Source organism: Corylus avellana, chromosome ca1, assembly GCF_901000735.1.
Source record: "Corylus avellana chromosome ca1, CavTom2PMs-1.0".
Lineage (NCBI taxonomy): Eukaryota > Viridiplantae > Streptophyta > Magnoliopsida > Fagales > Betulaceae > Corylus > Corylus avellana.
In genome coordinates this window covers 15,238,382-15,254,270 of record NC_081541.1, presented here as the reverse complement: position 1 = coordinate 15,254,270, position 15,889 = coordinate 15,238,382, and the positions used below count along the sequence as shown (strand labels likewise).

The 15,889-nt window shown below is 34.5% G+C and overlaps 1 protein-coding gene across 2 annotated transcripts; it reads right to left on the bottom strand.

Moving 5' to 3' along the window:
- Positions 1-750: 750 nt before the first annotated feature.
- On the bottom strand, positions 751-7,529 carry LOC132181512 (ATP-citrate synthase beta chain protein 2). 2 transcript variants are annotated; one of them, XM_059594775.1, is made up of 17 exons: positions 7,360-7,529; positions 6,339-6,457; positions 6,091-6,193; positions 5,389-5,454; positions 5,177-5,300; positions 4,954-5,088; positions 4,186-4,246; positions 3,997-4,073; positions 3,510-3,665; positions 3,285-3,413; positions 3,018-3,150; positions 2,801-2,928; positions 2,523-2,628; positions 2,328-2,404; positions 2,157-2,227; positions 1,701-1,985; positions 751-1,112 (listed from the first exon to the last, which is right to left on the bottom strand). In XM_059594775.1, exons 2-17 carry the CDS (start codon positions 6,436-6,438, stop codon positions 1,037-1,039), a joined length of 1,827 nt encoding a protein of 608 aa, XP_059450758.1. In that variant the 5' UTR covers positions 6,439-6,457; positions 7,360-7,529; the 3' UTR covers positions 751-1,036. The 2 variants fall into 2 exon arrangements, with proteins under 2 accessions (XP_059450758.1, XP_059450750.1); XM_059594767.1 differs by having other exon boundaries at positions 7,356-7,528.
- Between the last annotated feature and the right edge of the window lie 8,360 nt (positions 7,530-15,889).

Here is a 15,889-nt window from a genome sequence, read left to right as displayed (position 1 = left end):
ATGCTACGTGTTCTCATCAGCTTAAGTAAATATTATTATTATTTTTTTTAAAAAAAAGTGAATATTATTTCTCTCACTCAAATTTAAAAAACTAATATCCACCTTAAAATAAAAATTAAAATAAAAAAACAACCTAACATTTCCTTGAGATTTATTAGTAAGTTGAAAAGGTTGGTGAATAGAAAAAACTAAAACATAAAATACTTTAAATTTATTTATTTATTATTATTTTTTTATCTTGATGTCACATTAAAATATTATTTAAATAAAAACAAAAACACCCAAAAATGCATGAACAAGTCTCCCTTCGCCACGTAACAGAAGAAGCCAAAGGTATTTCAATTTTCACACGGAAGCAGAATTAGAATATCCTATCTCGGTTGGTTTAAGACCAGAGATTGCCATTGGTTGCCAGATGTCCGCTTGGTTACCACAATTTGGATTCGGCTCGGCATTCAACTTTATTTAATTATTTATGTATCACTTTTCTGTTGATGAGTTTTCAAAGTAGATGCCATTTTGCACACATGGCTAATGGCTATGGGCCTATGGCTTCATTCAACCTTCTTCTCTTTCAGATATATTATGTGTGGGACATGGGAAGGGATAAGATCCACCATTTCAATTAATAATATAAAAAATTCCTGAAAGTAATTTAAAAAAGCGTGAAAGTTCAAAGGGAATTTTATGAAATTTTCCCTACTTATTTTAGAATTACTAGTAGTATAAGCGAAAATGAAGAGACCAGAATGACAAGCACTCTGCACGATTTCAGGTACATCTCATTATCTCTTTCTGAGAACAGGACCAAAGGCAGGATTTCCTAGAGGAAACGTAGCTTTGTTTAACAAATGATTTGAGGGGTTCACTCTTATGAATTTTTTGATACAACTTACAAATGAAGATACTCATTAGCTTGGCATTAGCAGTACAAACACTAGTCTAATATTCGGACAACCATTTCAGCAGATTGCAGAAACTTGGAAGAGAAAAACGCCTAGTTGAGCGCGCAGGTCAACGCAAACGCAAAGTGCCATCACTTGGTGTAGAGGACATCCTCCCATGGGTGGCGGTATAGCGGCTGCTTCAATCTCTTTTGGTCAAAGGTGTGCCTGTTTTTGAACAATGGCCAAAATCAGTAAGAAAGAAGTATGAGACATGTTAAAAGTTATCTGAACCATCACTGTAAGCTTGTTTTTGAACAATGGCCAAAATCAGTAAGAAAGAAGTATGAGACATGTTAAAGTTATCTGAACCATCACTGTAAGCTTGTTTTTGAACAATGGCCAAAATCAGTAAGAAAGAAGTATGAGACATGATAAAGTTATCTGAACCATCACTGTAAGCTTGTTTCACAGTGCTTTTTTTTTTTTTTTTTTTCTTTTTCTTTCTTTTCTCCACTTATTTTTGCCTGACTACACCAAGGTATATAATGGAAGCTAGGTACCTAAAGCTACGGACGTATATGCTTTTGGGACAAAAAAGGTCATGTCTATGTTCGGTGAACATAGGACCATCTAATCTGTTATGGGACCATAGAGCTCTACCATGTCACACTTGAGGATAAACAAGGAGATAAATGTCTCAATGTCAAGAATTTGATTGTACCTTAATAAGCAACAGAAAACATAACCCAATGGTCTAGATAAGAAATGTTTTTTGTTCTAGATAAGAAATGTTTTTTGTGTAATCCAACTCACCCAATCAGACCGATGGAGCGAGCCAGCACGAACAGCCCATTCAGATAGCCAATCTCAACAATCTCGTCAATCTCTTGCTTGGTGAACATTCCACTGCCAGCAAGTAGATCCAAGAAAAGGGACCCAATGGCACCATCTACATTCATCACCAAGTTATTTGCCTTGGAGAGCGTGTATGTTTCAACTTGCACAGCATATTCCATGTACTTCACAGAAGGGAAATGCGTGCGTGCAAACCGTTGTAGCAGCTCTACTCTCTTATCTTTGTTGTCACCTCTCTTAATCCTTTTCCACACCAAATAAAGAAGTGTTTCAAAATGCCCATTAAAAAAAAAGAAAAAGAGTTTCAAAACCCAGATCTGTGATATAGTCAGTACAAGCATGAAAATTTGTTAACTTCATGGTTTCTAGTTTTTTCATAACTTGAAAGAGATGCTGAGTTGAAAACCCCTATACCTGTGCCCAATTCCTGGTACGCGAATGCCCTTCTTTTTCATGCCTTCAACGAACTCATAAGGTGTCAAACCCTGACAAACACAGCAAAAGGATAGCAAGTTAGAATTTTCAGACCTTTATAGTTTAAAATCAACTAATAAAGGGTTCCTGGTAATCCCCATCAATTCTAACCCTGTCATAAGCATCCTTGAAGTATCGAGCAGCATCATCGATGGCACCACCAAATCGGGGACCAATTGTAAGCAAACCTGTTTAACAAGTTCATCAGCCATTATTCCATTACAAAACCAGCTCACAGGATCCAGTCCTGTCAGTAATTTTTAGTAGTAACTTCAGTGAGAGAACCATCAAATGGCAACTATTTACCTGAGACCAGGCTGGAAACAAGGTCTTTTCCAGCTCTTGCTGTCACTATAGTGTTGTGAGCACCAGAGACACAAGGACCATGGTCGGCACATAACATGATACATATCTGACCAATGTCAAACGTATTGGTGAAATGACAAGAAAACAAAAGTTTGCTGGCATAATTAAGTGTTTATCTAAATGGAAAACAAACAGGACAATCAGCCAAATCAAGTGTGCAGTTTAAGCAAATACGATTACAAATATATAATTAAAAAAAAAAAACTCTATGAACCTACCTCAATAAAATGTGTGCAGTAACGAGGAAGGCTGCGTTTGAACCACAAAAGAGAGATAACATCACCAACACCATAACCCGATTCAACAATAGAAGACATTGGCACACCAGCATAGCAGGGCTCTTCACCTACAAATTGATTGAAAGAAAAATTTAGGGCCAATGATATCTAAGCCATAAAAACATGAATACCAAATTATTATTTGTTCAAAAGGTACCCCTGTCATCAGAGATGGTGGAAATAATATGAGTTGGGGCGCGAACTTTCCCACTCTTGATGGCAGTGTTAAGATCCTCAGGGATTTGAGGAGGCACAATTTCCTTTACTGGTGTAGTCTTCCCCTCTTCAACCTATCAGAAAATATAAATAAGAAGCACATAAATATAACTAGTTGCAGATCGAAAGGAACTTATATCAAGACACCTTGTTTTGGGTGGGGGGTTACTTATAGACTGATAAAAGTTCATAATACACAGAAACTAACCAGTTTCTCAAACGTTTCCTTAATTGCAGCTTCTAAAGCCTCATATGATGTGGGAACAATAGCTCCAGCTTCTCTTAGTGCTTCATTTTTTGCTTGAGCAGACTCCATCTCACCACCACTTTTAGCCCCCTGATTTAGACAATATCGAGGAACATAATCATTATGTCCTTACAGACTACAGCATTAAAAAGATATCAGTAAAAGACAAATTGGGTAGTTTCTTACAGCATGACCAAATTGTACTTCAGACTTGAAGAGTCGTGCACAAGTTCCACTAACCCAAGCAACCACTGGTTTATTTACTTTCCCCTGCTTCAGGGCTTCAACCAGGGAATACTCATCTCGTCCACCAAGTTCCCCGAGAACAACCATCATTTTAACCTGAGGTAGATTAAAAACCTCAGATTGAAGGATAACAATAAATGCAAAGTGTCCGACACAAGAAAACTTGGTGACAATGTTATAAAATTTGTCAGCTTTCATGCCAGTCAAAGTACAGAGTCTGCAACTTTTCACCACCGAAAGTTGCTTAGGTATGATATTAAGAACATCAATTTCTGACCCTGAAAGAGAAGGGACTTGATCAAGCAGAATGTAAATAGCATGCTGGTGCAGGATTAGATGATTTATTACTTGTCAAAGAGGAAAACTACACATACAGGAGACAAATGTTTGGCAGGCACCTAAAAGGAGTAAATCAAAGTGATAATACCTGTGGGATGTTGTTAAACCGCAAAACATGATCAGAAAGAGTGGAGCCTGGGAACACATCTCCTCCAATTGCAATGCCTAAAGCAGTTCCAAAAACACATCAAAGTTTAAATTACAGCCAAAATCCACATAGATCAAGGCCATCATGAGGTTAAAACTAAACAATACAGCCAGCATATTTATGGGTTACCTTCATAAATTCCATCAGTAACACGGGCAATACTATTGTATAATTCATTAGACATCCCACCCTGCAATTGTAAGAAATTTCTAACCATCAGCATACATGTGATATTCTTGCCAAAGACAATATGTTCAATGCATGAAAACAAATTAAGCAAGTCTGGAGGAAGTTCCAGTCATATTGATGAGTATGAGACCCACAATTTGGCAACTCCTCCCAAAAGATGTTAAATCGCATTCTTGAATTTTAAGATAAAATAAATTTTCCACTCAAGAACTAACAGATTATACAAGTCCATCTGCCAAATAAAGTAGCAGACTTTGCTTGAAGGATTGGAACAGGTTGCACTTTTCGAGTGCCGTATAAATACTGCTCACTCCTATATTTCCTATAACAGAAACATTGCACTAGACTATTTTTTGCATCATTACTTACATCTGTATCAAGAGGATATGCAGTAGAAATGAGTTTCCATGGTTAAATTGTAAGTTTAAGGATACAAGACAAATACAGAAAAACTCAAATCTCACATCAGATACAGAATTCTGAAGGTGAAGAACAAACTTGAGAATCATTAAACATATCATGCAACTGGTTTAACACAGAAGAAAACTATGATGATATTTCTAAATTTCTTGGAAGAAAACCATTGAGCAGTCTGAAAAATGTACTTATTACTGGTAAGTTTCGCAAGACTATAGGGCAAAGAATGGTCCACAATGTGAGATGTATACATGCAATGAAGAGACAGAAAGTGCTGGAGCGACTACATACAGATTTGGAGACAAAACCAACAGATCCAGGCCTGTAGAGCTTGCAGTGAATTATATTATCAATAGTTCCAGCAGTGTCACCTATCTTAAAAGCTCCAGCTTGAATGCCTCCAACAGTAGCTGGGCCTATAACAACCTGCAACATCAGCAATAAATTAGTATCACTTGTTTAATCTCTTTACCTGGTTAGTTCAATTTATATGAAAATGCAGCATTCATCTCACCTTATTGTTTGCACGTGCAAATGCTATCAATTGCTTAGCGTCCGACTCTGGAACACCTTCAGCAATGATAGCCGCAACTCGAATGGTTGGTTGCTTCAATGCGGACATGGATGAAGCAGCAGCACTGCATATTCATCAGTATATAATTAATTATAAAGTACAACTAAAGAATTCCTGCACTCCACAACATTGTTAATTTAATGAGTGCGAACCTTCTGAACGATGCAAAGTTGATAAAGACATCAGCAGTAGGATGTGCAGCACAAGCCGCCTCAATACTGCAAAAGAAATTGACATGAAAGTAAGAAAATTTTACTCAAAAGTTGAAGTTTATCGTTCAGAACCCACAAGTAAGCTTCTTTGTATTCTCTAACATGTCATGGAGATGTAACAGATATAAACCACAGATCATGTGTTTTGATTATACTAATTGTTTTGTGGGCATACTGCAATTGAACATCAAATTCAAGACTAAAGAATGACATCTTTGATGCAGTCATTGATTCTCTTAAGAGGCCACAATTACCGCAAGCAACCCTATGTGCAAGTAAAACAGTATTCAATTATTTATAACCAGTTATAATTTGTCTATGCAGAAACCATCAAGATCAAGTAATTCTTTACATCAACCAGTTTATGCAAGTAACATGATATGGGTAAGCAAATTATTATATTGGAGAACAATTAAAAATAAACAAACAACCAAACAAAAGAAACAAAACATAAGCCATTGTGTGTGATAGTCAAAGCAATTTATTTCAGGGTAATTATATCGCTAGAAATATAATACTACATATGGTGATAGTCAAACCAGTTGGATCGAAGTCATTTAAAGGTTACCTATCCTAAGTCCAAATTTAAATAATGAAAAGAAGAGTATAACATATAAACAAAAAGCGAGAAACATGTCATACGTTGAATGCACAGGGATGGCAATTTCCTCCTGACCGAAAAACAGTTTCTGAAATCCATCGCCACCAGGGTTAATGATTCCAGCAACTGATGGTGTTTCCCTCCCTACAGATACAATCATGAACATCCCATTAACACCAAAAAGCCAACTTAACATAGACGAAATCTAATCCACACTAGTGAAAAATTCAGTCTTTATATCATTATATCCCTCTTGAAATAAGTAAAACAGGAGGGATTCAATACCCACCGCAAAGGAAGTCAAAATCAAGCATCCGCTGAATCGGGAGTTGCTTGTAGTTGTAAAACAAAGCTTGTGTCGTGCGGGAAAATAGTTGCCCTGTGGCCATGGTGTAGAGTCAAAGGAACCTGTTACACACATAAGAACATGATATTATTTCAGGAAGGTCTACCAGATATACAAGGAAATCTACAACTTTTCACTTTATCCAGATCACAACAAAACCACCTAAGATCAGACTTGTCTAGATCAGTCTAATTCTCAATTGGGTGCATGAGACACTCTCTTACTCTAACCCATTACTATTATTCTCGAATAAAGCCAAACAGATTCCAACAAGTTTTGTTATTAAATTACAATAGTATCGTACTTTGTAAGGCAGATCCACATGCACAACAACGAAGAATTAGCTGCGTCAAACACTATATATACATATATAGATACACATCTCTTACTGGATCAAACGAATTCACCGCAGTATACAATCAAGAATTAGTTGCACCAAACATTAAACTAAAAAACACGCATTTCTACCAAACTTGATATGCTGTATTTTTCAAGTAAGGAAGGTGCACCTAACCTGAAACTATGCCCTACCCAGATCTCAATTTTGATTTCAAACCCGCAAAATGTGTGTTATATAGAATCCGACAACCTTAAATTCCAAAATCGAACACGAACACTATTTGCCACGAATAAAAAAAGAGTAGCAGATCTCTCACGCTTTTCATACGAGCCCAACTACATTCGATACCTCCAAATTAGTTCACTACCTAACAAAACAGAGCATTTCGCTCCACCTCGAAGACATCGACAAACCCGCATCAGAATTCGACAAGCAACGGAACTCAAATTCAAATAGAGACAGGACATCGAATCCCGGATCTAAGATCAGGACCCGTGTCGTTAAAAAGGCAGAGCTCGGTCAACCGTTAAAAAAAAAAAAAAAAAAACCGAAGAGTGAGAACTGGAAACCAAGGTGGGAATTTGGAAACGGGAAATGGGAAATGGGAAAGGAAATCCTACCTGCCTGCGGAGAAGGCTGAGGGAGGGACTCGCTGACTCGGGCGAGTTAGCAAGAAGTGGTGGGATTGTCGTATCGGGAATCGGAAATGGGAATGCTGGAAAATCGGAGGAGCGGGTAGGGTGGTTTATATAGAGAAGATTGGAAAGGAGAGCTACCCCCGGGTGAGCTACGCACGTGGCTCTTGGTTGTTAGCTCGCACTGCTACGATTGATTTTAGTTGTAATAAATAATAATAAAATGGCAATTACAAAATTAGTTTTTATTTATTTATTATGCTTTGGTTGCGGTAGGTGGATCCAGACGTTGGTTGTTAAGCACGAACTGATAATGCCACCAACACTGAAAGAAAAATATATAAATAGATAAATAAATAAGTGAGAAATGTCAAATGGAAATTGATTTGAGGCTGCCAATGGAGGAGGACTCTTTCTTGTCACGGCATGACTGAATTGAGTCAATAGCAAAGCTTTTGTTTTTCAATAGATTGTTTATATTTTTCATGGACTAAAATCTTTTTATGTCGAATGTAATTCTTTTTTTTTAAAAAAAAAATTATTATTATTGTTTTTAAATTAAATAATTAAAGTATTATCACACCAATATTTATCATTATTCAAATATAATAAATAGGGAAACTTACAGTTTACTTTCTAAAGTTGACAGCGTTTTTCAATTCGAACGCAAAAGTTTTAATTTTTGCAATCTAACCCCTCAAAGTTTCAAATTTTTGCAATTTGGCCAATTGTATCCAAAACTTCTCATATTGCCCCTAATTTTTATTTTTTTTATTTTTTATAAAAAAAATCCAGGGTGGCTAGCCACCCCTTTGGCCATTTGGCCATTTTTTGCACCCCAAATTTTGTTTTTTCATAAAAAATTAAAATATATATATATATTAGGAGCAATATGGGAATTTTGAAATAATATTGGTCGAATTGAAAAAAATTGAAACTTTTGTAAGGGTGGATTGCAAAAATTGAAACTTTAATTTTCAAATTGAAAAACGTTGTCAACTTTGGGGGGTAAACTGTAATTTTTCCTAATAAATATGTTACGATAGGTTTGACACGCACAAATAGACCGAGGAACAAAATAACTATCCATATAGAATACTTATTCTCTTATTTAGTTGCGGCACTATTACTATCATTAAGAATTAAGTATTCCTTAATAGATTATTACCACTTTAGAGCTAGAGGGCAGTCTGGTCCCATAAAAATGTTTAAAAAGTTTAACAAATTGTTCTAAATTTAAACTTTTTACCTTCCAATGATTTTTTTCTTTCTCAGTTTTGTCACCCGAACCTAAAATTATAGTCCGGTGCCTAATAGTTATTCTCTTAAAATAAGGAATACATATTCCTCTAAAAAATATATATATACGAAATAGGTATGGGCAGAACCACACGATGGCTTGGGGACTTTAGCCCAACCCCCGCCGCAACATGTTTTCGCCAATATTTTTTAAAAATACCCTTATAAATTTATAATCCATTTAAAAATTAGAATTTTACACCTCCATTTTTTTTTTTTTTTTTTTTTAGAGTTTTACCCTCAAACATCAAATTCTAGTTCTGCCTCCTAGCTTTAACCAAACCTTTAAGGGTGGTCGGCCAACGGCCAACCCTACCCGCTAGCTGCCACCACTCAACCTGCCGTTGGCCACAACCACCCCGATAGAGTTTTAAAAATAGTAAATATTGATATGCCATATCACAACTATCTAATTTGAACTTATCAAGTGGGGATTTAAGAAATTATATAGGGTAGACTACTCATTTTAGAAATTAGTCATTGTAGGTCGACTAAAGCCTTGAATAACAAATTCCATTGTGGTCCAATATATATCCCATTTAGTCGGCTCCAAAGTGAAACTTGCTATGGGTAGTTGCATTCACTTGCAATATGGGGCCTGAATTTTCATGTGCGGTGAATTTGATTTTCTGATGGAGATGTTGTTTGTGACAGTATTAATGTTCAATGCCATCCCATGCCCTACTAGTAACCACCATTATGTTTGCTTATCTAATATTATTAGATGTCTAAACCATCCCATATTGTCAAACTAGAATATCAAGAGACTGCTTTTTCAGAACTGTTGTGAGAAATGTTATTGATATCAAATCTTTTATTAAAAAATGAATACTAAGTGAAGCATTATGCTATATAGTTGAACTTGACTAATTCTTTTGCTACTATCGTCTATAATTGAATTGCATTGAGAAACTTACTAATTAATCGTATCAAATTGCATCAATCTCTTCATTTTGATCCCTAGTGCAAAGTCAAAGGGAATGGGCATGTTCAAATGCATCTCTCAACAAAGATATATAGAAAATGATATAAGTTCCAAGCATGCTATTACTTCAGCCAATCTCACCCAAGACGCCAGCAGTCAACGTGGACTTTTGAACGAATAAGCCAATGCAACTTGTAGAAATTCAAAAATAGACATATAAAGAGTAATAATTTTTGCCACACCTGCGTGCTTAAACCGTAAGCACGCCGGTGTTAAAATATTATAAAAATATTATTAAAATAATATTTAAACAGTAAAATCAAATAAAATAAAATAATATTTTAACACCAGCGTGCTTATTGTTCAAGCACGCCGGTGTGCAAAAAATCACTACTTCTAAATATTTAACATTTTTTTATATATATTATTGAAACAAAAATCAGCTAAATAAACAAAAATCGTAGATATTTGAAACCCCAAATTTAAGTTTTAACCATTCTCGTCTTCAAGCTATGATTACTGATAAGTCGAGTTTATAACCAACGATGGAGCCAGGAAAACTGGGGTCAAAATCAAAAAATTTCTTTACAAAATTTTGAAATTTTTTCTTAACAAAATAAAAAAAATTTGTCAAAAAAAAAAAAAAAAAAAGTATGACCGAAAGACTAAACCTAATTTTACTTGATTTGCACGTTTTTGACTTCGTGTCAATCTTTAGAACTCACGATTCATAAATTACCCAGTATTTGTGAAAATAAAAATGTTACGGTTCCTCTAGGTAGTGGTTTCTTGATCCTGAGCATTTCCTGCAGCTTAACTAAAAGATTAATATTAGCTATATTTAGCTATTATTGCTCTTTTTTTGAGCTCCAACAGAGTAACCTTCCATTAGCTAGAATAGTTACATTGCTACAGTGAATAACAATTTGGAACTATTCATTGTAGCACACTAGATGAATAAAATATTGTTTATTATTTCTTTATTTCGCCTCTTTTCACCCAACATTTTTTATTTCTTTTGAACACCTCTTCGCATCTGCTACGTCTCTATCTCAAACACAAAATTTCTTCACACAAAATTTATCTCTCTGCTCACAAAATTTCTTCACACAGTTGGATGAAAAAATTGAATGCAGAAAAAATTTATTTCATGGAAACAAATGGATGGAAACAAATCAATTGCAGTTGGATGAAAAATTTTATTTATGTTATTAATTTTAAGAATTAGTACCTACATGTGAGATGAATGTTCCTCATATGTGTTTATTTTTGTTTTTATGAATGATTTCTATATATGTGTTTATTTTTCCCTTTAATTAAGTGTTGGCAATAATATAATTAAAAAAAAGAATGAGAAATAATATTTTAAAGCAAGTCGAGAATGAAATAAAGAATCTTTTGGAGTGTGTAGTGAAAAAAATAATAGTTAAAGTAAAGAATTGTACTTTTTCACTAGGTAAAATACATAATATTGCTGAAGATGCTCTGTGAATATTGTTTTCTAAAATAAATTGAGAAATGATAGAATTCATTTATTTTTGAACCATCTTTTAACCATCTTCATAGTGAATTGATGAATTCACCATTGAATTTGTGTAAAGTTCACATGAGTCTACAAATCTAATAGTTAATTTATTGAGTTTGTAAGATGAGATGAGAAAAAGATTGAAAAAATATTGACGTGAATCATTTCTCAAATAAATATGAGGGCCGGTGGGATAAGTTTTTTTTAGAATACAATATCCACGTAGGATCACGAGAAAACTAGAAGGTCTCGTGAAACTTTTTGAGAGCTTTAAAGTCAAACTGGACCCACAACTATACATGAGAAAAACCCTTAGCTTTAACAAGATTATAAATAGGGACGGAATCAAAAAATTATAGGACAAGAAATCAAACGAAGGGTCAAACTTAATTAATTTTAATGAAGACATTCTAATTTTTGGACACTAAGTCAAAACGTGAAAAACAAGTTGCCAAAATAATTCCCCACTCCTTGTTCTCATGTTGATGTAGACATCAAGTGTTTGTATTATTAATTTGGTGTAATAGTTTCCAGCCACCCACACGTAATTGCACAAAGTTGTTGTCTAAAGTTGTCCTTTCACTATATTAAAGTTGCATGTAAAACTACCTCAGCTGACATTAATTCCTTCTGCTCATCTCAGAAAAATAAGAAGAAAAAAATATATATTATTCTTAGACTTTCATATGGGTGTTAATTTTGTCCTTGTACTTTTAATTTTGAATAATTCAACTCTAACTTTGTGAGAGGCCATGAGGGTTATGTACTTGTAGAGTTTAGTAGGGATTTGAGACTACAAAATATCAATTTGAAAAGCGATGTACTTGAGGTAGTGAAGCTTGTGGAATCTACGAGCAGGAATTGGAGTAGATATGGACAAATTGTGGACGACATTGAAAGAAAAAAGAAAAAAGAAAAAAAAAAAAGAGAATAGTGGAAATAAAAATAAAAGAGACAAGTAATTTTATGTGGTTCGGTCTGTAACTTACGTGTATAAGATAAAGCCCTAGATGTTAGATTATGCTCTTATTCAATTGATGAATAAGAGGTAATATTAGTTTGTAATTTGTAATTTTTTCAAAAAAATAAAACAAAAAATAGAATTCCTTTTGAACCTAAGAAACAAAATAAAATCTGAAAAAAGAATGATGTATTATGAATCAATGAATGCATTGACGGCGATCTCTTTGACTTTAACCTTTCTTTGATTACTATTTATGTCTCTTTTTTTTTTTCTTTTTTTTTTTCAAAGTTACTATTCACATATTTTGTACCTACCATTTATTAGAGCCTTATATATATATATATTAGAAAAGAAAAACTAAATTTATTTATTTATTTTTGAATCCTTAATTAATATGCATTTCACAGTTTGGTTTGGTACAACATAATAAGATGCTGGAATAGAATTAGATTTTAACCGATTTTTCTAAAATACCTTTTCTTATAAAATTATATTCACACTTTTTATGTGGACATTGATTAGCATATTTTTCGAGAATAAATTGGATTATCATATATCAAATCAATGATAGAGTTGTTCCATCAAAATTACATTGTGGATACAACCAAGAGAATCCTCCAACCAAACTTTATCCATATAATTATGTTTTGCCACCGGGGGCTAGCCAATGGGCGGCATGGCGTCTCTTCGTACATGTAGACACTGGCATCTTTTGAGAGATTTAAGAATCTGTTGCGTATCTATCACTTATTTTTAGGCAGACTATGAGAGACCATTTTTTTTTGGGAAATTGTATATAAAATCCTTAGGTAAACGCGCCTTTTTTAAAAACTCCCTGGGTTTTTTTTTTCGAAAATTTACTCCTTGGGTCACTCGAAATTACTAAAAACTCCATACCGTTAAATTTTGGTAACTGCCGTTATTTGAATGAAACGAACCGTTTCACTTAAGTCCACCTACGTGGAATTTTTGTATCCTACGTGTTCACATTGGACACGTAGGATATAAAACTCACCGTTTTGGACCATCCAAAACGGTGAGTTTTATATAACTTGAGGGGTTATTTTTTGAAACCCATTCCATACGGACCATACGGACCATACGAACCCACCCGATAGAACCAACGGCAAGCCACCGACGCAGCAGACGCCACCGACCCAGACCCCGCCGGCGACAAAACCACCGGAGACGGAACCCACCGGCGACAGAGGCCACCGGCGACAGTACCCACCGTTTTGGACCATCAATTCCGGCGTCACTTTTCCGTTGATTCACAATATTTTGAATCGGAAAAATCTGGTTTCGACGAAGGTATTTTCCGAAATTTCTCTGTGGGTTTTGTTGATTGACTGAAATGGAAGCCTTTAATAGTTGTGTTTTGAATTTTCTTGTTGTGTTGGAAGCTTTTGGTCGAAACCCCATCCCCAACCATTTTTTGTCCAACATCTGTCGAATATTCCACTTTTGAGCCAATATTATTGTTGATTGGCAGTGGGTGTGGTCCACCTTGGTTGTGGTCCTGGAAAGAGACTAGTTTTTTTCGTGTGCACTGTATGGTCCTGGAAAGAGACTGATTTTGTCGTGTTAGGCAGAAGGGATTCTACCAATTTTTTTATGTGGGGCTTAATTTCCTTCCATTTAATGTACAACTCAACTTGCCCAATATACTGTTAAAAAACAGAAAAAAAAGCTTTAGCTCACTCAATTTTTCTCTCAACATTTGGTGAAGTTCAGTAATTTTGAATGGTTACTCTAATTGCAATGGAAAAAGTGAAAGAACTTTATGGATTAGATTATGATTAACGTTGTATCATTTACAATTAACCGCTAATCGGCATATCGGTTATGGTTGCGGTTATTTAAAAATGAATAACTGCTTAAATTGGTTGCAATTTCGATTATGAGGGAAATACCTACAACCGTACATTCCTATTGTACATTATTTACGTCTTTTCTTTTCTACTAACTTATATATCGAAATTGTTTTTCATGAGCTTACACCGACAAACTTTTTTGCTTACATCTCCATACCTTGCATGTTATCGCATCTCTATTAGTTTGGAGCCAAAGAAAAAAATACCTTGCATGTTATACTATTTACTTTCTTTAAATATTATTTTGTGTGAGAAAAAGTAAAAAAAAGATGAGGAGAGAGAGAGAGTAAAATAAAGAAAGTGAGAGAGAACAAATAATAACCAAAGTTTATAGTGTGAATAGTGAATAAACTAATCAGCCTATTTAAAGCATCTCCAAAAGAGTAGCCAAATGACTTAAAATAGTCAGATTTGACTATTTTGAGTCATTTTTGGTTTCCAACCGAATAGCTAAGTTGCAGATTTTTCACCTAGTGTGAACAGTGAATAGGTTTTCACACACTAGATAATAAACAATGGACGAAAAATCAATGGGTTCCTTTGTTTATTGATATTCCTGTTTCTCTTGTATTCCTTTTTTTTTTTTTAGATATTTCCATTTAGTTTCATTTTTTTTTGCTTTGGTCGGTTGTTTTATGTTGCTTTGTTTTTCTGATACTTATTGTTGATCACACTCATGGCTTTGTATTTGCTAGTTTACATGGTCCTCTATTGATTACACGTTTTTATTTTTTATTTTTAAATGCTTGAGAATAACTTCATGATTTCAATGGCAATTGAATACTTGAAATTGATTCCATATTTTTCAATATAATATTTGGGAAGAATAATTTAATGACTTCAATGTCAACGTATACTTAAAAAAAAAAGAATATAACATTTAAATGCAAGGATATAAGAATGAGAAATAATATTTAAATGCAAGTAATGAAAGAAATAGATAATTTGTTGGAGAGATCATAGAGAAAAAGTAGTAGCTAAAGTAGATAGTGTAATTTTTCGGTAGGTATTCGGACTATTATTGATGGAGATGCTCTTAGACACTAAATGAGAAAAAGTTAAGTTAGAATAGGTTGAATGAAATTTCCTCCCAATTAGTTTGGAAGAAATTTGTCTCATTTTAAAAGTGGCTCTTTAAATTTGATAAAATAAATTTTTCTTCTCTAATTTAACTTTTATTTAAATAGTCTATTGTAAACGCTCTTTTACATCATGTAAATATCGCATTCTCTTAATATTTAGCAATCATGATGGACATGTATCAGCTTAAGTTGGGCATCTTGAGTCCAAAACATGCACGTAATCTATTTCATGCAATAGATAGATATTATTGTTTTTGTTTTTTCTTGTATGGACAAACATTTTTTCTTACACTCTTTTATATTTTTCTTACACTTTTTTATATGTTTACAGATATGGCTGTCAATATAATCATGCACCACGGTGGGACAATGACCCATACCCCATTTAAATACATTGGTGGCGACGTCCATGAAGTGAAAGGCTATGATGTTGACTATTTTAGTATGTGGGAAGTGAAAGAGTTGGTTCGTGACTTAGGATACATGAGCGACTTTAGATGTTGGTATAATGTCGGTGATAGTCCACATACTCAAGTGATATCTTTAAATAGTGATGCAGACGTTGTAGATTTTGTAAATATTATGGTTGAGTACAGATCACAAGATGTTCATTTATATGTTGAGCATATGGTGGACAGTGCTATAATGGTAGAGGAGCATTTATTTCTTGAAGCTGTTGAAAGACAACATGGAGAAGGTGGTGGCGGGGTGGGTGAGATACCTAGTACTGCTCGGCATGATGGAGATGGAAAAGGTGGTGGTGGGGTGGGTGAGATACCTACGGCTCCCCGTCATGATGTAGATGCAGAAGGTGGTGGCGGGGTGGGTGAGATACCTAGTCCTCCCCTTC